The 27,325-nt window shown below is 42.6% G+C and overlaps 1 protein-coding gene across 2 annotated transcripts in view; it reads right to left on the reverse strand.

Moving 5' to 3' along the window:
• Positions 1-25,032, reverse strand: part of RGS7BP (regulator of G protein signaling 7 binding protein) — a 105,800-nt gene extending 80,768 nt beyond the window's left edge. The window contains exons 1-2 of one of the 2 annotated variants that reach the window (XM_061129704.1): positions 23,974-25,032; positions 22,880-23,046 (exon numbers count right to left, since the gene is read on the reverse strand). In XM_061129704.1, coding sequence (XP_060985687.1) covers positions 22,880-23,046; positions 23,974-24,138 — 332 coding nt within the window. In that variant the 5' untranslated portion in view covers positions 24,139-25,032. Of the gene's footprint in view, positions 1-22,879; positions 23,047-23,275; positions 23,353-23,973 lie in introns of those variants that run through there. The other variant, XM_061129705.1, reaches the window with a different exon arrangement.
• Positions 25,033-27,325: the final 2,293 nt, after the last annotated feature.

The following is a 27,325-nucleotide window of genomic DNA, read 5'->3' on the forward strand; positions in this document are numbered from 1 at the left end:
CAAACCATAGTTTGTTTGCCTGTTGATCACCACATCCTTCAAAGCGACCGTTCGACCTTTGGCTTCTACCTAAAATTTGTGACTGAATCATGTTTTCCCAGTTTCTTGATGTCATTTAGTATAGAATTAAAGTCCTGCCCATGGAAGCTCTTAAGTGGATACAAATGGAAGCTTTCTGGTCATGTAATGCAGGCACAGCTAAAGGAAAACTGTGAAAACCGAGGCAGAAAAAGGGAGGTGGCGTGATGCTGGCCTAGCAAGGATTACAGTCTGAAATCTGGTCATTGGTCTTAGATGATGTAACATAAATTGTTTCTGGGCAGCTGATGTAACGCTTCCAGCTGAGGGCAGGAAAAAGAGGGGAAGAAGGGAGGGTCCCATATTGGGGCTCCCCTCATTGCCAAAGCCTGGGAACATCCCCTTGAGGAGAAAGGAAGGGAGACACCTTCTGTTTGTTTGGTGAGTCCTTTGTCTATGCCAGTGGTCGTCAGACTTATCTACGCCGCTGAATCATCTGGGGATGTTTAATAAATTCTGGAGCGTTGAGGATGAGACCCAGTCCCTAATATATTTTGAAGCTTCCCAGGTGATTCCAGCTGGCAACACTGGAATCCAGTGTGGGAACCACTGGCCAATGTCGTTCTCAGATCCTGTTTATGTTAATAAAGCTTGTGAATTGCAACCATCAGTGTCAAAGTTTCCTTTTCCCCATTCCTCCCCTATTTTTAGTCTGACAACAAAAGTCCAGGTACACTCATTATATTTTATGCTCCAGGTACACTCATTATATTTTATGCATACATATTGCTTTGTATTGAAAACATTTCTAAAAGCCTCATCACTTTTATAATAGAAAAATACCTGCCTTAAACCCAAAGTCATTTTCTAATGTTACTGCGTTTATCAGTGGCTCATCATTTCTCTAAAGCATTTTTTTCTGAAATGAAATACTCTATTCTTGGTGTCAAACCACAGAGGAATTATTCCTGAGTGCTTGAAATAATACTCTTTTTTTAGTACTGAAATGGCAGAAAAAATACATTTTCTAATCAAAATATAATCTTCCAAACTATTTTTATCATTCCCCTCCCAAATTGTTAAAGCTATAAGCTTGTACAATTCTATTTTTCTGGATTGCAATGAGAGTTCTACCAATACCACAAGGTGTTTTTGGTTAAGGAATTTTGGGAAAAGGAATAATAATAATAACAGCTGGCACTTATGAGGTATTTGACATTTTGCTTAGTGTTTTACCTTCATCACATCATTTAATTCTCACAGATATTATAACTCTTACTTTTTTTCCGAAGTGGAAACTGAGGCATACAGAGGATGAGGATGCTGTGAGGTCACATCACACTCTTAGTAAGTACCTAAGTTATTTTCTTCACAGAGGCATGCGTGAATGAACAGAAATTTATAGAGCAATTGTGTGCAGAAAGGTGCACTAAGTCCCTGCACTGATGTCTCTCATTTTATCTTTATAACCACTGACATACAGGCAAAAAATATGACAGGGTGCTCTAGGGAAGAAGCACAGATCAAAAGCCCCCTGGCTCTCTCCTCCTGACTTTATTGCCCCTGCTTCCTCTCTAATTATTCTTTCCAGTGAAACGGGGGCAGTCCCGCCAGGACACAGAACAGATACTGCTGGAGAAATGCTTTCTCCTACTTTTTTTCTTTAGATCAGTAGTTCCAAATCAGGAAAATGAACGAGTCTGAAGCAGTTTTGAAGGTAACCTAGAGGACAAGCAAAGCTTCAGGTTTTTTTCTTTTTCTTTTTTTTTGCATCTAGCTACTAAATGACTAGAAGAACTGCCACAAAGACAAATATGCTTATTTTTGAGATTATTCTACAAGTGTAATCAAGGTGTATATTCAAGATGGCCTATGAGTCAATTTCCCCCTTAATGTTTGATACAGGATATTTAGAAAATACACACATATATGTAAAAGAGAAAATGAAAAAATTTACCCAGAAAGGAAGAATTATTATTTTTCTACTGTATAATTTTTAAAAAATATTTCTTTGGCTGCTCCAGGTCTTAGTTGTAGCACTGGGGATCTTCAATCTTTGGTGCCACATGCGGGATCTTTAGTTTGTCCTGTGGGATCTATTAATAGTTCCCTGACCAGGGATCAAACCTGGACTCCCTGCACTGAGAGTACAGAGTCTTAGCCACTGAACCACCAGGGAAGTCCTTAGCTATATAATATTCTTTTCTTTTTTTTTTTTTTCAGATATGCGTCATACTGTAAAACTGTTTTATAATCTGTTTTTTCCACTTATTGTCATTTTCAAGGTTTGCACAGTATTCTAGCCTCTAGGTATACTGTTATTTATTTAATTAATCTTCTACTGAATATTTAGATCACTCCTATTTTTTAACCATGACAAGTGATTCTATAATGTACAGACACACATTTTTGCAGCTTAAAGGAAACTTGAAAGAAAAAGAAAGTGAAAGTGTTAGTCTCTCAGCCACGTCCGACTCTTTGAGACCCCATGGACTGTAGCCCACCAGGCTCCTCTGTCCGTGAGATTTCCTAGGCAAAAATATGGGAGTGGGTTGTCATCCCCTTCTCCAGGGGATCTTCCCGACAGGGGATTGAATCTGCCTCTTCAGCATTACAGGCGGATTCTTTACCGTCTGAGCCACAAGTGAAGCCCAAAGGAAAGTTAGAAATGATATAAAAACCACAGTCTAGAATAGTCAAGGGATTGATCAAAATTACTCAGTTGAAAGCTTGGCTGAAATTTTAAACTGATTACCAGTATGGACTTCATTCCTCTATACCAGAGGTTCTCAACCCTGCAGAAAAGTTAAAAAATATTATGTTTGGGCCTCACCTCCAGCCATTCTGATGTAATCAATCTGGGGTGCAAAATCCAGCTATCACTATTTTCGAAAACTCCTCCAGGAAGTCTGACGTGCAGCAGAGTCTGATCCCCTGCTCAGCACCGTGGGGCTTCCGGAATCAAGAGCACACAGCGAGGTATCCTGGGATCCTCTCAGCACTCACTCCTGCCAGTTAAGGGGGACACGAACACTCCTACAATTAATTATTCTTTCTTGAGCTAATAGCACTTGACTGTTACTCTGGTGATTTCTTAGTCAATTTTCATGGGATATTTGGTCTTGAGAGCTGAAAGACCAGTGCATACTCTTGTAACTGCTCAGATTTTAGAGAGCTTTGAATGTTTATTTTAGAGCCAGTACAGGGGAAAGGCAAATGAGCAGCTGCAGCTGGAGGGAAATCTGAGTGTCTGGCTTTTCACCACATGTACTCACAGCTACAAGGCCCTTTAGCATTAGCCCCGAGATGACAAAGGCTCTGATTCCTCCACCTGCCTGGTTGTTTGGTTGCATCCCCTGGCATCTCCAGGAACTCTGGGGCTGTGTTTCTGGAAACTACTGGCAGAGTGTTTAAATAGCCTCATTAAAGTTATTCACTCGCACAGTAAGCTGGCCTGAGACTCTGCTGCCCCAGGTCCCAGCTGTCCACAGAGGTGCCAAGAGAACTGGCCATCACTGCCATCGCCTCCTGCTGGTGGTGTATCCTGGGGCTGGGGAAAGTGACGCTCGCCTCACTCGTCCAGGTCAGAGACTGAAAAGTTAGAAAAAGACTGTTCACTATGTCTTATGTTTATTCGAAGAAACATCTGGAAGCAGAGTCAGTTGAGCTGTGCAACTCTAGCATTTACTCATTTGGCTTTCGGTTCACAGCCACAGGTTCTATCCCAAGGCCTGGGTGGGAAAGTGTTCCAGGAGCACGCTATACATAGAATACTATGGAAATTACGGAAAAGTGCCAGATTCCTTCTTCCTTGTGGTGGATTTGTTCCTGGGGCCTCCCTGCTGTCCTGCCTATGATGTGGATCCCTCAGATCTGTATAATACATCGGAACACCAACTGAAAGGAGCAGAGGACATACAGATGGAGCAGATGCGTGTCCGTTTACACGAGAAAAGAATCTGCCTGGCCTCAGGTCTGGTTATCCAGAAATTCCTTAGAGACAAATAACAGGATGACTGGGGAGTGGTACCTGGGGGTGGTGGACGGGATCATGGACTAGAAGGCAGGAGACCCGGCTTCTCAATGTACCTCTGTCACTCACAGGCTGTGTGGTCAAAGATAAGTCAGTTCACCTCTCAGAGCTTTAGTTTCCTTATGCATAAAACAGGGATAATATTTCCAGCTCACGAAGGTATCAAAAGGATTAAGTGACTTAGTATGTGTGGCAGCACTTTGCATCCTGCAAAGCAGCAGATATCCATACTGACAGGGCTTTGTTTATTCAGGGAAGGAAGAGTGCACCTCTCAGGGGCCACTATAGCTCCATGAAATCAAGGAATGTTAGACAGTACCCACTTTAGCTCTAAAGGCGGAGGCCCAAAGAACCCCTGCAATGGTAGGGAGGGGAACTGTCTTTATAAGACTACTTGGGAAGTCCCACTAGCTGTTCTTCCAATTGCTTGAAGGAGGGGAGGGATGGGTAGGGGGAAGGGCAAGAGAAGCATGGGTGATCTACTGAGGCTACCTTACATCTTAAGTCTGAAAGGGACAGGTTGTTGAGTAAAAGAAAATACCTGATGTAGGTTCCACACTCTTAAGCAGGGAAAACTGATCAGAGATTTACACCCTTTGCTGGGAATTCAGAAACAGCTGTCTAGAAATGGCCTTGACTCTTTCATGCAAATTGACATTTGTCTGTATTTGTATACGGCATCCTTTTTCAGTTAAATCCGAATAGCTACTAAATCATATAAATAATAAGAAATCAGGTTAAGAGAGTATTTCCCCCCCTTAGGATCTCATTTAGCTAAAGTAAAATATGTATGTCCTATATTTAGCTTTCATGTGGAACTCAGACTCTGCTAGATATCTGACAGGCTATTTGTCTTGATCTTGATCCTAATAAGATCAATGGCTCCTGTTTGATATAAAAGAGTAATGGTGTGAGCTAGATGATAATGTAAATAATTGTCTTAGCAAAAGAGAGCATCTTTCAAGAAATTTGACTTCAGGATACACGTACATATATTATAATTTCTTTCCTTAGGTTGAATTCCAAAAATGTTTAACATATTCCTAAGGTTAATTAAATATGTCTGACCTTCATTAACTAACAATTCAAGGCCAAAATATACATCTCTGTTTTTCCTATATTTGCTAGGGGTTTTTTTGGGTTTCATTTTGTTTAATGAGGTGACAGGTGTTAGTGAGTTTTAATACTCCACACAGAAAGCAACAAAGAAATTAAGAAGGTGATACAGTTACTAGCACAAATACAAAATGGTCACACATCCTGGCATCTCTCTAATTGCTCATATCCAAACTTCTGTAAATATTCTGAGCAAGCAAGCAAGCAGGTGATAATTAACAGAGGTAGCCACTAATGGCTGAGGGCCACCTTCTCTCAGCAGACTTTTCTGTTAGTCAATATTTAAAAATTGTGATAGTTCACACACAAACATGAATTCATGGATTCTCTTTTTAAAAAGCCACAAATATGGCACATTTGGTCCACCTTTCTGCATGGGAATCAGTGGAGACAGAGAAGGAGGCAGACAGCCCGGTGGCAGTCTGCCTTAGACCCACGGGTGTGGACGCTCTGGGAGCCCCCTCCCCTTCCCCCACCACTTCACTTTTTCACATCGCCTCTCTGGCCCCTGATGGATCTGAGTTTGGAGACTTGATTTGCACACTGCCTCCAACCTCACAACTGCATGTTCCCTTTTCTTTTCCCTTTAGCTTCATTCCTTTATCCCTCGGCAGTGCCAGCTCCTTAATCAGCACAGTTCCCAAAGAACTAATTACTTCCTCCTTCTTCATTTTCTTTCCTCTTTTTCCAGCTGAATCATTCTCCTTTCTTGCCTCTTTCCCCCTCACATCCCACAGAATTTCTTTCTCTGAAGTTGGAAATTGTCTTTATAACAGTGAAGCATGAAAAGCAAGACTTTCCCCAAATGAACTGGGATGACTTGTCTTTCGGAAAGATTACACCTAAACAGACATTTTAACTTGTTTCACATTTTCACATCAGATCCACGATGGTGCCTGTACAATAACCTAATAGGAAAATTTCGAGAAACATTTAAAGCTACTGTGAACAGACTTGGTAGCTTAAAACATATTTCATCCTCAGAAAACAAAAAGATTGAATCCATGAATATAAAAACAGTTGAGAAGGCTTGTTTTCTGGAGGGAACATTTGCTGAGTGATTTTGCATTATGGTGCATGCTGTGGCCTAAAATAATCTGAGCAGTTTCCTCATTATTCAATGATGGTACAGTACGCAAACAGATGCAGCCATTTGAGCTCAAACTTCAGATAGTAAGAAAACAGGGTTTATGGCAAAAAATGTTCATGAAAGTCACCCAGCTTGGAAGATACAGCCATCTCCTCCAAACCCTGTCACCCTCCATGTAGTGGATCTGAGGTGAGGGGTGGCTGAGTCCTGAATCCTGACCACGTGCTGAGGGACAGGGACCATCTCAACTCCCCCCCTCTCACTGTGCACAGAGAGAAGTCTCCTCAGATCTCCATGGGTGATCTGCCCACAGCTACTCTTGGAGAATTATGAATTCTGGGGCTTTCAGCCCTCTGCTATGGTCAAGGCAACTGACCCAGTATGATGATGACTTTATGTGTCAACTTGACTTGACCACAGGATGCCCAGGCATGTGGTGAAACCCTGTTTCTGAAAGAGACTGGCATTTGCATTGGCACAGGGTATAAAGCAGGAGGCCCTTCCCAGGGTGGGTGGGCACCATTTAATCCCCAGAGGGTCCAAACAGAACAAAACAGTGCAAGAAAGCTGAATTCTCTCTCTCACTGTCTGAATGCTGAGCGAGGACATTAGTCCCCTCCTGCCCTCAGACCAGGACTCACACCATTGGTTCCCTTGCTTCTTGGGTCTTTGGACTCTGAGTGAAATAGACCACCACTTTCCTGGGTCTCCAGCTTGCAGATGGCAAATTGTGGGACTTCTCTGCTTCCATAATTGTGTGAGCCAATTTCCCATTTTATATTACCTCCCACCCCCCACCCCTACACCTGATTGTTTCTGTTTCTCTGGAGAATCCTAATATACCCCACCCTAGGGAGAGATCTGTCACTCACTTCTCAGTAGGGTGAATGTTTCTCTGAGTGTTTCCACCATGAGCATATCTGTGCTCATCCATGCTACACATCCCCAAATCACAACCACAAAGATCCTGACCATTACCATTTTCCTCATCCAGTGCCTGTAGGAATGAATACTCACTTGTGGTCCTCAGATGGAAGGTCTTCTTCCTGTTTTTGAGCAGGACCCAAATGAGGACCATCACAAAACCAAAACAAATAGATTTTTATAAAAGTGCTAGTAAGAAAAAGAACAAGAGTCTTAAGATGTCTTATCCTTGACTCACTTCCCCAAAACTCACTTCTTACACCACATCTTCTTCTTACAGACATCAGTGGATTTTTTTCAAATAACCCCCCCACCCCTTGAACAGAAATAATGACTAACCCCCCAAATGTTTGAAGTGTGTGACTTAAGAAACATGAATTATACATGGTTATACACCAGAGGTAATTTTAGGAATTAATCTCTGTCTTCTACCTAAATTTTTCCTACATCGAAATATTTTGGTGAGGATGAGGGGGAATCATTTATTCTATAATTCTAAGACAAGTAGGAATTTTCATAGTAGTAGAATAATAGGAATATGATATTGAAGATAAAAAAAAATCAGAAATTGTCTGTTTACTGATAATGAATATCTGAGAGAGGAAAAAACTATCAGTTTCACATAATTCCTAAACTCAGGGAGTGGATGGCAAGAACAGAAAAAAGAATTCCAAGCCACAGACTTGTTCAATGCAGGGTTGACACAAACCATCAATTTCTTAAAAAATGCAGTATCTGTAGAGTATACCAAAGTGAGGTATGTCTGCACACAAAAAGGGAGAAAACTTCCAAGCCAAATTGGAATGCTTCCAAATGAGCCCCAGTAAGGGAGTAACAGGTCTAAAACTCGGCGCCTGGAGCTCTAAGAAGTTACCAGTCTGGTCGAAATCTGGACATCCCAGGAAGGGGCTGATTTAGATAATTACTGTGTATTCCAATGTTAAACTTCATTTGTGGGGAAAGCAGGAGCGTTTTTGGATCGATTGACAAGGGATTTGGGTATTTTAAGAAGTGATGTTTTGAGACTGGTCTGGGAATCTCTTCCCATTCTTGTCCCCTGTGAGTCCTTCCCATCTTTTTATCCAGCCTCTACGTTACTCTCCTGAGTGTTCCCATCATCCATCACCCAGTGGGAAGCTCTTTTTTTGAGCCTCTCCTCCAAAGTGGTGAGTGGGTACCGCTCTTCACCCTTATCTGCAGTTCTCTCCCCACTCCTGTGCTCACTGATGTGTTGGCGTGGAGCTGGGTGGCCAGTGTTACTGTGATATTAGAATGTCCCCCCCACCCCCCGCCCTGTCCAATGTGCTCTGCTGAGAAGAAGCAGGTGGTTTCTTGAAATCCAGAATTCAGCCTGCCTTGACCTGGTCCAATATTTCTAGGACTTGAGTAGGGAAACAGACCAGAAAAGGGGTGCCCAAGGATGGAGCAATTTGAGATAGACCCAGTATGGAGAGAGGAAGTCTGAAAAATTTGGAGCCCAGAAAGAAATGCTGAGGCCTCGAGAATGCAGAGCTGAGATCCATTCACATTCCACTGGCAGCTTCAGCAAGGCCATAATTTTGTTATTTTTTTCCTGCCTGCCTGTTTTCTTCTCTTACTAGCTGAGGAAACCTTAAAAACCCTCAAGTCAGCTGTGGGCTGGCTGAAGAGGTCCTTGTGCTGAAGTGAGTCCAGGGAAGCAGAGAGACTCTAAGTGGAAATAACACTTTGTAACAGTGAAAGGGAAGGAAGGCAGGAGAAAGAAAGGGGCTGCCTGGGGAGACAAAACAGCCCCGTGTAGTGTCAAAATAAAGACTCAGGCACTAGAAAGACCTGTGTTCAAACCCCAACCCTGCCCAATATCTTGACCAAATACCTCAACTTGTTGAACTAAATGTACTACCAAATGGAAATTCTAAAACTATTTAGCATTATGGGTGCTCTGGAGAGCTTCCAGGTGAGGTGTGGAAGCTCTAGCACAGGGGTCCCCCACTCCTGGGTTAGGAACCAGGCTGCACACAGGAGGTGAGTGGTGGGTAAGCAAGTGAAGCTTCATCTGTATTTACAGCTACTCCCCATCACTCGCATCACCCCTGAACTCTGTCTCCTTTCAGATCAGTGGCAGCATTAGGTTCTTATAGGAACTCAAACCCTACTGTGAACCGCGCATGCCAGGGGTCTAGGTTGTGAGCTCCTTATGAGAACCATCCAGACACTATCCCCCTTCCCCCCACCAGGGTCCATGAAAAAAATCACCTTCCACAGAACAGATCCCTGGTGCCAAAAATGTTGGGGACTGTTGGTTTAATCTCAAGAGTCAGCCTTGGAGTCTTATTGGCTATGAATGGGACCACGATCTTGGAACCACAAGGGCCAAGTCACCTGAGACACAAGAATCACCAGGATCACTGTTCTGACATGCTTGAACTTGTGAAAGAATCCCAGCTCCTACCTACCTAATTCACAGTAGGCTCTATGATTAGGCTGGTCTCTGCTACTCATAGGTACAAGCATTTCTTAGTCAAAATAGCTCACTTTGAGATATTATCTCACTGGGTTCTAAGTAAATATTATTTCAGATGAACTCATTTAATCATGAAATAATATAGGCAAAGGGGTACAGCACCCAGCTGGTTCTCAGCACAGTGAAACTCCTATTTCTGTTTCTCCTTGGTTCAAGACACACAAATAGTGTCTTTTCAAGTTTACTCATGGCAGGAACCTCAAAGACACATGAAAGAGAAAGGACTTTACTCCTTGCATTCAAAGCGCTGTCCAGGTGACATCCTGCCCTTAATGAAGTTGTCTTTCCTGGCTACACCCACCCAAGCTGAGCTGACTGCCACCTCCTTAGTGCCTCTCCCGCTATGTACATATTTTTATTGTAACAGTGATCCCACTGTTTTATAATGATTTGTTTACATGTCTGTTTGTTTACACAGATGCTAGGCAATAAGCTCCTTGAAGGGCAGAGAATGTGTTGTATTTCTCTTTTTACCTCCAGAGCCTTGCACAGTGGACCACCCATAGTAGGTATTCACTATTTAAGGAAGAAATGGAAGGACTAATGAGCCAAGGAGGAAATGGGCAGGAAGGAGGGGTAGATGCCAGGGGATCTCCTCCTACTACTTTCTCCCCCTCCAGCACCCCTTTCCCCACTTCTCACATCCAAGCACCCCACCCTTCCTGTCTCCCTAGTCTTGCTAAAGTTCCCCTATCCTGGGCCTCAGGAAGCATCACTTTGGTTTACAGATTGGGAAGTTTTTGTCCTCACTAGACAGCTAATATGGACAGAGATGTATGTAAGTCACAGCATGAAACTGGTAGCCAAGAAAGTCACATGATTTGTTCCTGGACAACAGGATGTTCATGGAAGTTGTCATGTGAGACTTTTGGCAAATCTTGCTATTTATTTATTTTTAATTATTTATTTATTTGGCTGTGCTGGGCATGTGGGATTTTTAGTTGCAGCATATAGAATCTTTTTTTTTGTTTGTTTAATTTTGGCTAGTGGAATCTTTAGTTGTGGTTTGTGAACTCTTAGTTGCAGCAGGTGGGATCTAGCTCCTTGACCGGGGATTGAACCTGGACCCCCTGCATTGGGAGTCTTAGCCACTGAGCCACCAGGGAAGTCCCCTGAGAAAGCTCTTTTAAAAGAGACACAATTGTTTATGTCTTTGCCTTTTGCTCTCTGTCTTTCCTACTTGGAAGTAGTACAGAATTTCTGGAGCTGAAGCACCAATCTTGGAACTTTGAGGAAAAGGCCTGATTATAGAAATCTCAGGCCTGATACCTTTAAATCTTGAGCCAATGTGTGCTATCCCCTATCACTGGGTTTATAATTATGCAAGAAAATAAATCTATATCTATGAACATCATAGATATGAACGTCACTGAAATTCAGCCTATGTTGTTTGCAGCTGAAGTCAATTCCAAACTGATCATCTAGTCTTCTTTCTTTCCCTCAGACATGCCAAGGTCAGTTCATTTTAGAACCTTTATACTTGCTATTCCTTCTGCCTGAGATGTTTTTCTCTTAGATCATCACATGACTTTTCAAAGTCAGATATCAAGTTAGAATGTCACCTTCTCAGATGTCACCACACTACATCCATCATTCTTTAATAGTATCATCCTATTTTATTTTTTCCACTGCTTTTATCCCTCTCTGAAATGCTCTCTCCTTTGCTGTGTCTTTTTGCCTTTGTCCATTCAGACTGCTATAACAAAATGCCACAGACTGGGTGGCTTAGAAGCAAAGAAAGAAAGTGAAGTCGCTCAGTCGTGTCCGACTCTTTGCGACCCCATGGACTGTAGCCTACAAGGCTCCTCTGTCCATGGGATTCTCCAGGCAAAGATACTGGTATGGGTTGCCATTTCACAGACATGTATTCCTCATAGTTTTGGAGATGGGAAATATGAGATCAAGGCACAAAACTGTCCTGTTTGGTGAGAGCCTTCTTCCTGGCTCATAGCCAGTACCCTCTCTCTGTGTTCTCACTGGCGGAAGGGGTGAGGGATATTTCTGGAGCCTTTTTTATTAGCACACTAATCCCATACATGAGGACTCATCCTATGGCTTCAGTATCTCCCAAGGACCCACCTACCAGTGTCATCACATTGGGCATTAGAATTTCAACATAATAAATCTTGTGGGGACACAAATTTTAGACTATAGCTCTTCTTAATTATCCCTACCATGAATGCAGGGACCTTCTCTATTTTTTCAGAACTGCTGTGTTTCTGGCACCTAGAAAAGCACGTGGCATATGGATGCTCTATGAATAGGTCCCTAGAAAGGAAGATGACTTCCAGAGTTGGAAATGAATATGTTTCCTCACCAAAGATACTGTCATATGTGTTGAATAGGTTTATAGTTTAGGAAATTATGGGTTAAATACCATTTATGTCCTAACTGCTGTATATAACACTGTTTACATGAGATAATGAGTTTCAAGTTCAGTCTCTCTTAATGAACTCACAATGTTGACCATAGATCATCTTGAAGCTTATACCCATATCCAGAAAACCCTGCCTCCTTACCTTTTATTCCTAATATAGCTCATCAGATTTTAGCTCCTTGATGGAATTTTTTTCTTTGATTTAAAATAAAGTTTAGAAGGTAGGCTGAATTGAGACATATATACACGACCAAGTGTAAAATAGCTGGCGAGAAGCAGCTGTCTAGCACAGGGAACTCGGCTCAGGGCTCTGTGTTGACCTAAAATGCTGGGATGGGGGTCGGGGAGGCTCGAGAACAAGATGATATATGTATACTTATAGTTGATCCATGTCTTGTGCAGCAGAAATGAACACAATATTGTAAAGCAATGATCCTCCAATTAAGAATAAATTTTTAAAAAGTTTTGATCTTTTTTTTTTTTTTAAATCCCACTCCATTTCTGGTAGATTTTTAAAAATTGATTTCTTGAATGCCATTACTTATCCTCCTTATAGGCCCTATCCTATCTCACATCCTGCTGTGTGCAAATTATACTCAAGCCCTTTCAAAGGCACCTTGCCTAACTTCCTGTCCTCCCAAGTGGTTTCTGAACCTTTAATCTTTTTTGTGGGTCCATTTAAAGGCAGAAAAAATATTCTTATTCACTTTGGGACCCTTCAATCCGCTCTGAATTTCTGTGTAAGGAGCATGGCAGACAATGAGACTGCAAGTAAGACCTTGACATTTAGGAGAGTAAGTTATTTCTTTTAATAGATGGAATGGGCTTTTTCATCTAGAAACCATAGAAGTAGACTTGATAGAACGGGGCCATCACGCTACACTCCCTTAAGGACTAAAAAGCAGACTAGCGTGAGTAAGCAAAGTGTTTACAAACTAAATGGTAAAAAGTTAAGTCCAGGAATTCAGACTGGGGACAGAGGTCATGTGTTGTTTCCCCATATTTGCTCTCTCTCTTTCCTTAGTGTTAAAGTCCTCCTTTTATGCAGGGTGGCAGGGATAAGAGAATATTTTTCCTTGTCTCCCTCACAGTGAGATGTGGCCACATGATGCAGTTCTGGAGGAAGTTCTGTTTGGGTCTGCTTAAAAAGAGAGGACCCAGCTGGGAAGTACTCCAGTACTCCTGCTTGGAAAATCCCATGGACGGAGGAGCCTGGTAGGCTGCAGTCCATGGTGTCGGAAGAGTCAGACATGACTGAGCGACTTCACTTTCACTTTTCACTTTTATGCATTAGAGAAGGAAATGGCAACCCACTCCAGTGTTCTTGCCTGGAGAATCCCAGGGATGGGGTCACACAGAGTCGGACACAACTAAGTGACTTAGCAGTAGCTAGGAAGTGGCCTTTCACCTTTAACCTTCCTTCTGGTCTGGAACTGGGACTCATGGCTGGTGCTCCTGTCATCATCTCACATCATAAAGTGAAGCTGACGGAAGCCATAAACAACAGGCAGCAGAAATGCTCGCTTGTAAGTCCTCATACCAGTTCTAAACTGGCCTTCTAGGGCTTCTTTTCTGCGACAGAGTAAACCCTGGTGTCTTTAAGCCACTGCTACTTTGAATTTTTGTGTTCAGTGTAGCCAAATGTAATCCACTTTTTATACAAATGCTCACACAGGGAGCTTTAAAAAAATATCCCAATGCCTAGGCTGCCTCCCAGATCATCTAAATCAGAAACTCTAGGGATGGAATTCAAGCATCAGCAATTTTTTAAAGCTTCCCAGGTGACGACAGTGTGCAGACCAGGTTGAGAATCACCGCTTTAGGCTGACAGGCCTTATTTTCAGCATGTTCAAGAATCTCTTGGGGGGTGGGGGGTGCTTGTTAAAAAAGCTGGATTTCCAGGCCTCATTCCTTAGGACTTGGTTCTGTCAGTCCGAGGGCACCCCACATGATTCTGAGACAGGTTAAGGCATGGATCCCATTTGAAGAAACACCGCTTTAGGCAATGGCACATCTTTGAAAGTTTTAAAGCAAAGAAGTGACAAGATCAGAGGAGAGTTTTAGCAGGATTAGTCTGGATCTAGTGAGAGACTGAAAAGGAGAGGTGAGAGACTAATGGTGAGGAGACCAACTGGAATAGTTGATGGCCTGAAGGGACATGATTCTGAACTACGTGGGTGGCCACAGAAATGGGGCAAAAAGAGATATAATAGATGTTGGAAAAGATAAAACACCACAGGACTTAGTAACTGACAGAATAAGACTGTGGGAGACTTTGAGATACTTATTTTTAGTAACTGAAGAATACACTAGGGATTTGATGCCTTCTGAGTTAGTATGCATTTCCACCCCCGCCCCCCCCCCCCCCGCCCGCCCCGCTCCCCGCCCTGACTTTGGCTCAAACTCAGTTAAATAGCTGTAGATTGTTAGCTTACTATTTATCTACACCTGCAAATGTTAAGTTGATTTTTGTTAACCTATTGTAACTAGAGTTTTTCATTGGATTGGAAACATTATTTGCTAAAGCAGCACTTCTTTTTAAAGGCTTAGACACATTATCCTAACAGGAATCTATTTCATAAATTTTAGTATTTATTTATAAGTATATATAATATGTGTATGAACAAGCAATATACATATGTGTATATATGTATACACAGGAAGTCACTCCGTCGTGTCCGACTCTTTGAGACCCCATGGTCTGTAGCCTACCAGGTTCCTCCGTCCATGGGATTTTCCAGGCAAGGATACTGGAGTGGGTTGCCATTTCCTTCTCCAAGAGATCTTCCCAACCCAGGGATTGAACCCAGGTCTCCTGCATTGTAGGCAGATGCTTTACCGTCTGAGCCACCAGGGAAGTCATATATGTATATAGACAAGCAATTAAATGTTTTTCAGGAAGTTTTCACTTTTTTTGTTTAAAGTCACGTCTTCTAGAGCAGAGGAAATGAAAGAACTGCCTGGTGGTTTAGTTACTGCTCCAGAGTTTGCTTTATATAAGTATCTTTTTGGATGAGACACATCTAAACTTTCAAAGGCTGTTTAAAGAATGGTTTTTAAAAAATAATCTCAATAGAAAATGGTTTTTTAACTACTCAACGTAAAGTCACTAAATAGATGTTAGGATGATATTTATCAAATAACCTGAAACATGATTACCTTCTGAGTAATTCTAAAATACACAGTGCCCACTAATTTCTTATAAGAATGAACATCTATGCCTCAGAAATTGATCTTAAGTGTGTTCTTCAAGTCTTCTCATTTAAAAAACCAACGTATTGGTTTTATGGTTACAAACCAGAAAAAATAAAGTCAAATATAATAGAAATATAAAATGTAAGCTAATGTATTTGCTCATTTTTTTCCCCTAAAGTGTGTATCAAGACACAGTTTTTTCCTCTTATTAAAGTTTAGTTGACTTTTAAATTGAAGTATATGACACAATGTCTTTTAAGAATAGATTTAAAACTACCAAGTAAACTTAATGAACAAACAAGATGCACATTTCCTCATGAGCTTGGCACCAGGTATAAACATGAATTAAACACAGCCTTGCTGTCTTGTACTTCACAGAATAAATAATAAAGTGATGAGGAGTTTTCCTAAAGTTTGTTTTAGATTTAACTTTCTCTCTAAATTGAAACATCTATTAGAAAGCTTTAACAAGGTAAAAATCATTAGGTCTGTTCAAAAATAAAAAGGCTAACCCTCAGCAGGCAATGGAAGACATGTGTCTAGATTCCGTATCACACTTAGTTTGGTTAATAAGAATAATACTCGTCTTTAATTTGGTGTGAGTCAATCCTTCGTCACTTGCTCCTTCGTCACAGTGTCAGTACCACTGAGGACCACCACCTACTCCCAGCCACGCAGACCAGAGAAAGTGAGCATCCTATATGTGGACTGGCAGGTGCCTAATATTCGGTGTATTAATTACTACTTCCCCCTAATATTCTTTTCTGCAGTTGATTTTGCTCCACCTTCAGACAGGAGTAATTAAATTGGTTAGAGCAAAGTGCTAACCATACTGGGAATTCTTTGTGAACACACACCTCCATTTCATACAAACAGCATTCTATTTCATGGTCACAAAGCCCACCCCAATATGAGCTGCAGTCTTGCAAATGATAAAACACTGGGTGCTGGGAAGTGCAAAAGTGTTGCGAAAGCATGCAGATTGTTGTTGTTGTTCAGTCACTAAGTTGGATCCGACTCCTTGTGACCCCATGGACTGCAGCACACCAGTCCTCTACTATCTTTGCAGATAGTGTTGGGCAAGACTCCATCCCCACCAGGCAAAACAACCCAAAGTATGTATTCTACTGCAGATGGGGGAAGGAAATTTGCGGTGGGTTGAATTACCCTTCTGTGTCCGCACCCTCCTCCCAAATTCATACGTTGAAATCCTGTCACCCAGGATCTCAGAATGTGACCTTATTTGGAAATACGTTGGTGCAGGTACAATTAGTAAAGTTAGGATAAGGCCATACTAGTACAGTACAGTGGGCCCCAAATCCAGTGTTACTGATGTCTTATAAACAGGAAAATCTGGACACACGTACATACACACAGAGAAGATCGTGTGGAGTTGAAGGTAGAGATACTTCAATAAGCCAAGAAACACCAAAGATTGCCAGCAAACCACTAGAAGCTAGACAAAGAAACAGTCTTCACAGGACACTAGCCTTGCCTTGATCTTAGGCCTCCAGTCCTGTGAGAAAAGAACTTTCCATAGTTCAAGCTACTCAGGTTGTGGTACTTTGTTACTAGAGTCCTAGAAAACGAACACTGAATTGTCATTATCTTAGATGGATAGAATATTCTTTCGGTGCAGATATAACTCATCTTTCACTATCTGACCAGTGAGAGTTAAAAATTTAAAACCCAAACATCTGTAATAAGAAAACATAAAGGACAGTGTGGGTGATCTGGCATGCCTGCCAACGAGGCTTCTTTTACTACACCCCAGGCCGCCTCTATAATGTGGATCAAAGAAAGCTGAGTGAGCTGCCTCCATAGTCACCAAACACCCCTTCCGCTTTCTCACCAAACACTCCTTCCGCTCCCCATCACCCCACGTAATTGCTGCACCCTCAGGCGAAGTGCTGAAAGGAGGCACCCTGACTAAGCTGCAGTTGTATACTCTCCCTCTCCCATTTCAGTATCCTAGCAAACAAGACAGGAAATGGACACACACAGGGAGACTGGAGAAATAGAGCAGGCAAGTCTAACAAGAATCAAACACAACCAAAACAGACCAAAAAAAGAAGAAGAAAAGACATGAGGAGAGATACAAGGAGAAAAACATAGGCCTGGCTGGTCAGGAAAATAATTGCTGAAGGGAAAAACCTAAAATCTGTGGATATGGACCCCTAGGATAATCATTATATTGTTCCCAGAAGCCATTAGGAGATGAAGATTCTCCTTGTGATCACAGTGTGTTCACATCCTAACAAATTATTTCTGGAATTCAATCATCAAACTTCTGGCATGTGCTTTTTTTTTTTTTTTTTTTTTAAATAGCTCAGTTCTGTAAAGAAAATCTACATGAATTAACATAGAGCACTAGAATGATAAAGTCAGACGACTCAGAAATCATTCAATTCAATTTTTGAGGTGTACAGAGAATTTAACAGTCTCATCCAATGTGACACAGCTTATACCAGAGTTAGGCTAAAAGATTTTGTAAATATTATGATTTATGAAGAATCTAGGTTGATTTATATGAAGAAAATAGTCTTAAACCTAACTACTTTTGAACCTTCACATCTCTATAGTGTTTTTAACATATTAAAGAAGAGGTCTTTCAATAACCATCCGGGAAATTTCAGCCTAGCAAGTTTTTCAGAACATAAAGTAAGAAGCCAAGGTAAACAAAAATTTATTCCAGCTGAAATATTTATTTGAAAACTTTGATGGATACATATTTTTTATATAAATGTATCTGACCACCTGAATTTTAAATGTTTTGTTAATAATTACAGTAACACTAATATGAACTTAATACTAGCATTTGCTGGATATTAGGCAGTCTTCTAAGTGTTTGATATATGTTACTTTCCTCAGTCCTCAGAATACTGTATGATTTGGTCCCATTATTCATCAGCCCTATTTTGCTGATTAAGAAATTGAGGCAGAAAGACAATATCTTTGCCCAAGGTCACACTATTTGTGAGTAGTAAAGCTGAGATTTGAACAATGGCAGTCTCGCTCCAAAGTCTATGTACTTAGCCACCACAGCAGACTGCCATTTACCACCCTGTGAAGCAACTGGCATATCAGTTCACATGTATCCCTAGTAAGTAGCGAAGCAAGGATTTTATCCAGGCTCAGATGGTAAAGAATCAGCCTGCAATGCAGGAGATCTGGGTTCGATCCCTGGGTTGGGAAGATCCCCTGGAGGAGGGCATGGCAACCCACTCCAGTATTCTTGCCTAGAGAATCCCCATGGACAGAGAAGCCTGGCAGGCTACAGTCCATGGGGTTGCAAACAGTCAGACATGGCTGAGTGACTAATCACACAATCTGATTTAGAGTCAGTGCTCTTTCCTATGACAGCTATACTGCCTTTCATAGTAGCATACTCAAACCTCGCTTTCACTCTCATCAGCAACCACTAACAGAAGGTCGTGGTGTGAAGACCCAGAGCAACATAGACACCATAGAAGCATATAGGACAAGGACTCCTAACGCCAACCCATCAGCCATAGCATAAACTAGAGGGTTTGCTAGAGGATATTGTCTCTTGTGGTCCTCCTAGCTCATGCTCTTCTGTCTTCACTCTCAGGAGATGACGTGGCTGGTGGAATAGACACTAGACCAGGGAGCAGGAGACCAGGGTTGCAGCCTTAGAGCAACCCGGGAAGGGCAGAGTGCCACTGCCAGGGTAGGCACCACCCAGCTGGCTCCCTAAGTCCTCTCAACTAACCCAGGAGTGAGCATGAGAGCCAGTTTGCAGATGAGAGAACTGAGATTCAGAGTTAAGTAATTTCATCAAGATCAGCAAATATGGTATTCAGCACAGGTCTGCCTGACTATAAAATCCTCATATACACTCGACCAAGTTGCTTCTAAAGTCACTTTAAATCCTCCAAAACTCAGATTCCGCAAATATAAACGGAGGATATTTTGCTAACTCAGTATTCTCTGTATCATGGAGCCCTAGGGATTCTTCAAAGGTGTCTCAGAAGTCATTTTTGGAAGGAAGTTCAAGGAGACAGGGCCCATAAAGCCAGCTACCCCTGATGTGTGCACATGTGCATACATGTGTGCACACACTCACACATACACAGAAACACCAAGCCGTGACCCTCTCAGCTTTAACACTTAGGAGAAGATCAGCATGGCGAAGGTACAGTAAAGAAAGAAAAAGCTGTACCCAAATGTCTGCTGATCTAAATACAATTTGAGAAAGTGTTTGCCTTGTATCTGTGAAGAAGGCCTGCTTACCCAGGGCCAGCTAGTGAGAACCACAATCTGAGTCTTCTTCTCTTGTGGTCACCATTCCTTGAGGATTTCAATTGGTCAGGGATAAAAGCAATATAGCATTCGTGGCTTAATTCTTTTTTTTTTTTTAAACTTTTAACCCAAACTATATTTTATTAAATTTAGACATCATCCATTTTAAGAAACACTGCTTCATGTACCAATAAGAAAGAAAAGATGCTGCTGTTCAATATGATGATGCATCATCCATTATAAAATAAATTGTAAATTCAGAGACAGTGAAATGTAAAAGACCTTAGGGATGGTAAAACTGGGGTTCTTGCAATGCCATGGGCTACCTGTATGGCTTGATTCTAATTCTCTCCCTCCCTATTTATCTTGCCTCTTCTTTTTATCCTGTCCACTTTCCACCCTATCTTCTTCTTCTGGCCCCAAACCAGGTGGTAGAGAGGAAAGGAGGGGTCTGTGTTGGTAAGATATGATCTAATTCATTTACTCCTTCAAGTCCTGCCTTTCCCCCACCTATATCCCTCCCCAGAGCAACAAATTGGTGCTTAGACGATCACTATCAGGCAGGCATCTTGAGCCAAGCTTTATTTTGTCCCATCTCTGTAGCTCATATCCCTTTCACTAAAAGCTACACATGTTGAAAAGAATAAACCCAATGAAAGGCAAGTGTTAATCATGGTAACAGTGATCACACCTTTTTAAAAACACTCATTGAGGTATCCTTTACATACCATAAAATTCACTCATTGTTAAGTGTGCAAGTCATTGATTTTCAGAAAACATACAGTTGACAACTATCACCCTAATTCAAATTTGGATCATTTCCATCACTCCCAAAGATACCTTAAGCTCATTTGCACTTACTCTCTGTTCCCACCCTGGGCAACCACTAATCTACTTTCTGTTTCGGATAGACTTGCTTTCTCTGAGCATTTCACTTAAATGGAATCATATAATATGTGGTATTTTGTGACTGGCTTCTTTCATTTTATGTACTCTTTTGGAAGTTCATCTCTTGAGCATGTCTTAGTACTTCGTTCCTTTCTACCTGACATCTTTTTGAATGGCAGCATTATATGGAGGAAAGATCATGGTTTTCAGAAGCATGCAAACCTGGGGCCAGATTAAAGTACCACTTTTTAGTTGTGTGACTGGGCAATTTGCTCAATCTCCCTAAAACTAATTTGTCGAATAAAGATACTAATCCTTCCCTCAGAGGATTATTCTGTCAATTAAATGGATTGTACCAGCAGACAATGGGCACTCAAGAAATCTAGTCTTTCTGTCTACATTCCCCAGGAATCATTGCTTTTCTTACCCCTGCATCCAATTGTAAAGTGAATCCTTCAGCCTCCCTACCGACCTTCACAGGAAGCCTGAAATGAGAGCCTGCATAACCAGCAATATCAGGAACAGAATTCCACCCAAGGGAATCACATCCTTCATTAGTGGGGTCCAGATGGTGATGGGCTTAAGGGATTTTCCTCAATTATCTTACTGTCATTTTTCAGAAAGGTTACACTGTATCTCATTATTTTAAGGAGGAAAATGTTTCAAATTCTACACCAGAACATTCAATAGAGTTGACCTTACTTTCCCAAGGCTATAAGAACAACCCGTTTTCCCACGAATCCTTATAAACCTGCCTCCAGTAACATTCCTCAAATAACATGTAAGCAAGTAGTGAAAGGCTGTAATTCCCTGAATTAATAAAATTCACCTCAAATCCTCAAAACTTAACTGGTGCCCAATAGTTGTAGACTCTTTCCTAAACCTTTAGAAGAAACTGAATTTCACATGTGTAGCAGAATAGACTAAATTGACCTCCTTGTTCATTTCTCCAGTACATCTTGTCTGATTAGAACATGTTCTCAATTTGAGGTCAAGCTCAAAGGAATTCTGGATATAAACTTGCCATAAACTGTTAGACACGGAGTTTACAAATACTCAATTCCTTAGCTCAGAGCATAAAATTCTCTCTTCTAAACCTGTTTTTTTCTATGAACCATTGTTTCTTTATATATTTTAATCCACCATGATTCCCTTTTGTGTTTCTGATTGTTTTTCTCTCTTTTTCTCTGATACTTTTCACAGCTGCATTTCCTCCCCCAAATCCTTAAACACTTAGATTCACTCCCAGATTCACTTCTTAAGTATAGTATAACAGACAAAACAGAAAAGGACAATAATTTTCAATACTTCTACTAAATAAAATAGGTTTGTAACATTTTATATGTCTCTCACTTCAAGGAGATTAGTAGAGTGTATCATTTTTCATCATATAAAATATAAACTAGTTGTCAAATATAAACTAGTTATTAAGAGAGGTGACATACAGCTTTCTAATCTTTATATACCAATAACTGTCACTACATATATTAATGGCACTAAAGATAAAATGATTCTTTCAAAAAAGTAAATTGGATATAATTCCTATAAATGATCAATCTACAACATTATCACAAGAGTCTAACCAGAACTTCTACTGTGATATAATCATACATAAAGACAAATATATAAAGGCTAAATCCAGACTGAATCAAACACTTAAATCAATGTACTTGCATAAAGATTCCTGTGTTTCCTTGATCTTTGTACTTATCTGAAATAGGAACTGTTAATAAAATCCACAATTAAATTTTCTCCCACTATTGAGAGATCAGGAGGAAGTGAGTGTGGTCTCAGGAGAGAAGTTTTCACTCACTGCCTTATCACCTAAAATAGGCATGAGAATCCATAAATGGGATAAAAAGAATTAAAAATAATTGGGGAAGGGATGATAAGCAGCTTAAATTTAGTTAAATTTGTGAATTTCCCCAATCTTGAAAAAGTTTTTCTCCAGTTCAAACTTCCCTTTCATACACTACAGTGAAGAGAGTAATTTATATCCAAGACTTTATGTTAGGGATCTTAATTTAAATGGTATAATAAGAATTTGACTCATGGTATAAATAGATTAGTAAATCTGGGATTTAGCAAAGATTTTTGTGCAGTACATGTTTAGTAGCAGATGACAAAATAATCTTGAGGCATGATGATTTAACTTCACTTTGGTGCAAAAACATCTTAAGCCTCAAATTCCAAAATGTGGCCAGCATACTTAAAGTTAATTTTGAAAAAAAAAAAAGACACTTAATGACCCAAATATTCAACATATAAACAAAAATCACACAACTTTTGGATTATAATTTGGCCTATAGTTTGTTCATTGCTCTCTAGACAATCCTGATCTCAGGGTAATTGATTAAAACCTCACATTTGCAGTGATCATCTCTGAGGCTTTGATCACTCTAAATATCCATTGTGTGCCAGCATTCACACTTCATATACATGAATTACCAAATAACACCAAGAGGCTCCTACCCCGAGATGGCAGCAAGTTTTTGGTGTGCCTGGCGGGCCATTTCACAGCCTTTGGTTCTTGTCTTGTGCATTTCCGCCCGGAGAGAGGGGCAGCTGACCGAGACGTCCCCAATGGAAATGACCAATTCTCGGTACAGGGCCACTTGCGTGTTGAACTCTTGCACAAGCTGGAAAAGAAGCAAGTTTCTTTCATAAGACATTTATAACCAAAAAGTTTGCTACTTTTTCCTACCTAAACAGAGGCTTTCACTGACCCCTGAGCCACCTCAAATCTCCTGCTAAAGAGCCTACAGAGTGTTTAAAGACTGGGACACAAAGATCGTTAAGTTCTCTTTGTCCAAGGCAAGTGTTTATTTTTCATCCCTAAGTCTGGTCATGGAAGTTCTATTTCCAGACCTACTTGCTCCCATCCGTTCAGACTCAAGTTTCTGACGATCGAGAGCGTATTTGGAGAGCTACCATGCCACTCCCAGGTCACCGGAGAGTGATGCTGGCAACTCTCGCTACAATGTTCCCCTCTGCTACAGCTGGGATGTGAATTTGAATTGGCCTGCGGATTTCAAAAGGCCAAAGCTGGGTTGTATTAGGCAATCCGTTCACTTCCTGCCAGACCACTGAACAGTTCGGGCTCCGCTGTCTGACAGGAAGACCCGCCACAGCCTCTGCGCTGGAACCTTCGTCCCCACCGCAGCGCCCTGTGCGTCCTGTTTGGGTCTGTTTGCTCCTGTCTCCCCACAATTCAGCACTCTTACCTTCCTAACCCCTCCCTCCCTGGTGAGCCAGCCAGTTCACCGAGTCTTTCGTATCTGCCATTCTCGGAGGGGTTAGAAGGATGACCTACAACCGCTGCCCCCAAGACTCTCTCCGTGGCACTTCTTGGCGGGTCCATGAAGACCAGGTGTCACCCCGAATCTGGGGGACTGCAGATTTAAAAATAGTGCATGTGCACGTGATCGGCATGGAGGAGATGAGGGTGGCGGAGTGGCTGGCACTCAGGCGAACGACGAACGGACACGATTCCCCCACATCTCCAAAGGGAAAAGAAAAAAAAAAAAAAAAAGAAAGGAAAGAAAGGAGACGCATTTTCCACCTACCATCTTGCAGTCGTCCAGGGCTCGTTGGCTTTTGTGCGCGCTCTCGGAGCCGCTGCCCCTGCGCTCCCAGTCCCCACTCTGCAGCGGGGGCTTGCTGATCTGGAAGATTGAGGAGCGGGTGGACCGGCTGGGGCGCTTTTTGCGCCCATTCGGTGCAGAACTCATGCATACACATCCACCAAGCCGAAGCCGCTGGTGCAGTGCGCCCCGGCGCGGGCGGCCCGGTCGTTGCCCTGCGAGCCGCCGCCGAGCAGCCGGAGCTGGGACCCGAGGCGCGGCGCTCACAGGGTTGGGGCTGGCTGCGCGGGTGGGTAACCTTCAGCTTGAAGGAGAGCCGCGGAAGCGCTGGCTGTGCCGTGCAGCATCGCTGCCACTAGCAGCGAGAAAGGGGCTCGGTCAAGTTCAGCTCAGCAACACTGCCGGCCCTGTCCCGGGAGCTGGGCGCTGGCGCGGGCTCGCACCGCTTTCCGCTCGGCATGGATCGCAAGCCTGCGCGAGAAGGAACACGCCGCCCGGCGGTTCCGAGTTTCCATTCAGATGGACTGTTTTCAAAAGCCTGCGCTGCCAGGTGGAGGGGGGCAGGGGGTGGGGGTGCAGCGGGGAGAGTGTCGCTCTAGCTTCGGGTGTCTTCCCACGGCTGCGGCGCTCCCCTCCCTCCCCAGTCACCGGGCCTGGAAGGGCTGGCTGTCCCCGAGGCAGGCAATTGGTTCTAATCCGCTGTCTTGATCCCTCGTCTCCACGGGGCTTGCCTGTTTGAGGATCCCAAATGAATCCGTGGCGGGACTGGCAGACGCAGGGAATCAGTCCGGCTGACGTGGTTCGCGGCCCGGCGCATCGATAGGATGGGAATACTAATGTGATCCGTCCATACAACCCCCTTCCCCCTCCAGGGCTTATGCACTTATCCAATCAAATCCCCGGGAACATCAATTGCAATATTACTTCATCGGCTCTATTATTAGAAGCGAAAAGTGTCATCAGAGTGGAGCACATTGCCACATGCTGGGACCTAAACCCGGATTCCAGATCAACCAGTGTGGGCTTGAGGCCCTCACCGGCAGAGACGTTCTGGGGCCACAGATGAGCAGAGCCCAACGACGACGAGGAAGTGAGGTTTCTACCTCAGAAGGAAGATCTCTTGATAACAGTATTTTAAAATAGCTTGGTTTCCCTGGGTTTTGTTGTGTTTTTGTTTTTGTCTTTGTTCAGCATGTGCAGGGAGGGAAACCAGCGGGAGCAGAAGGCAAGAGGCCCTCAGTCAAACTGGCCCTCCAGCCATCCCATCCCATCTTAACTGGTGAAGTTCCTGGTCGACCGTTCCAGAGGCTGGGTAGCCAGCTCAGAGAGTTTCCCAGTGGAGAGCTGAACAAGAGCCCATAGGCCTCCCTGGACACTGGAAAGGCTCAGTTCTCCTCTGTGAAACTCAGTGACCCAAAGGCCAAAGGAGGTGGCCCATGAAAGGGGGCCCTGGAGTGAATTCCTTGGCCATTTAAGTTCACCCTTACCACTGACTTCCTAAGATTCTTCTGGAAGGAAGAGAGCTAGTGTGGGCATTCAACTCCAGTGCTCTGAGAATGCTTGTTCCCATGAATGGTTTGTTTGGAGGGGACAGATAAAGAAGTCTGTCACAGGGGAACTAGTTATGTGTTGAAAAACCTAATGAAGAACAAAAAGGAAGTTTCTAGTCACCCTCTTATGGGGTTATAGCCAGTATACAGAGAAGGAGAGCCAGAAATAGCCAGAAAGGCTAACACTATAAGGAGACGTTTCTAGAATTTTTTTTTTTTTTTTTTTGCAGGATGGATAAACATAACAGGGTAATATAATAAGAAAGATATTTGTTTTTTGTCCCCAGTTCCTGATGCAGAGTTCTTAAAACTCTTGTTATTTCCTCAGTGATAAGGGTGATAGGGGGCTTCCCAGGTGGGACTAGTGGTAAAGAATCCACCTGCCAATATGGGAGATCTAAAAGATGTGGGTTTGATCCCTGGATCAGGAAGATCCTCTGGAGAAGAAAATGGCAACCCACTCCAGGATTCTTGCCTGGAGAATTCCAGGGACAAGGAGACTGGTGGGCTATGATCCATAGGGTGACAAAAAGTTAGACATGACTGAAGCAACTTAGAATGCGTGTGAGGGTGATAGGAGCCCCTTGTCACCAGAAAGACCAAGCCTTGATTAGGCATTTGGAACTTTCAGCCCCATCTCCCAGCTTCCATAGAAGGGAGAGAGGCTGGAGACGGATTTAATCACGAAGAGCCAATAGTGTAATCAATCATGCCTACATAATGAAACCTCTATTAAAAACCCTAAACGATGGGGTTCAGGGAGCTTCTGGGTTGGTGAAGACATGGAGTTGCTGGGAGAGTGGCATACTCAGAGGGGGCATGGCATCTCCACCTCCCCACTCCCATACCTTACATACCTTACCCTACACATCTCTTTCTGAGTCATAATCTTTATAATAAACTGGTTAGTAAAGTGCATTCCCAAGTGCTGCGAGTCATGCTACCAAATTATCAAATCTGAGAGGCGTTTGTGGGAACTCTTGAATTTGTAGCCAAGTTGGACAGAAGTTAACTGCTGCTAACTTGGGGTATTGAATTGTAGAGCACTCAGTGGGTTTTGGAGAGTTGGAGAAATAGTGTTGAAAAAGAATCCACATATTTGGTTGGAAAGGAAAAAACCCTCACAGGGAATATCTGGATGGATATTCAGCTGCATTTGCATTGTTATTAAGTCACTAAGTCATGTCTGACTCTTTGAGATCTCATGGACTGCCGCACCCCAGGCTCCTCTGTCCTCCACTTTCTCCTTCAGTTTGCTCAGATTCATGTCCATTGAGTCAGTGATGCTATCTAACTATCTTATTCTCTGCTGCCCCTTTCTCCTTTGGTCTTTAATCTTTCCCATCATTACGGTCTTTTCCAATGAATCGACTTCACATTAGGTGGCCAAAGTAGTGAGCTTCAGCAACAGTTCTTCCAGTCTTCATAAAAAATTGAAAATCAGTTTTCCCTAAGGCAGAGTTGGGGAGAGAAACGTCAGCCCCCACCCCAGACTTTGGTGTGCAGCAGCAGTCTTCCCAGTGTTTAGATGGCCCAGAGACCAGGCCGAAGGGGTTGCCTCTTGGCTGAGTCTCCACAAAGATGGGAAGATAAAGAGATTAACTCTTAGCCAACTCTGACTGTTCCTTGTGCGCCCCCCACCCCCCAGTCTCAATTTTTTCTCTACTTCCTATGTGTAGGGAGGAGGGAGTGGAGAACACATTAGAGGGTTTGGTGAAATTTTCTGGGATTTGGTGAATGGTTGGGATGCTGAAGGAAGGTACAAGGAAGTGAAGGAAGGATGG

This window comes from Dama dama, chromosome 25 (assembly GCF_033118175.1).
Source record: "Dama dama isolate Ldn47 chromosome 25, ASM3311817v1, whole genome shotgun sequence".
Taxonomy (NCBI): Eukaryota; Metazoa; Chordata; class Mammalia; order Artiodactyla; family Cervidae; genus Dama; species Dama dama.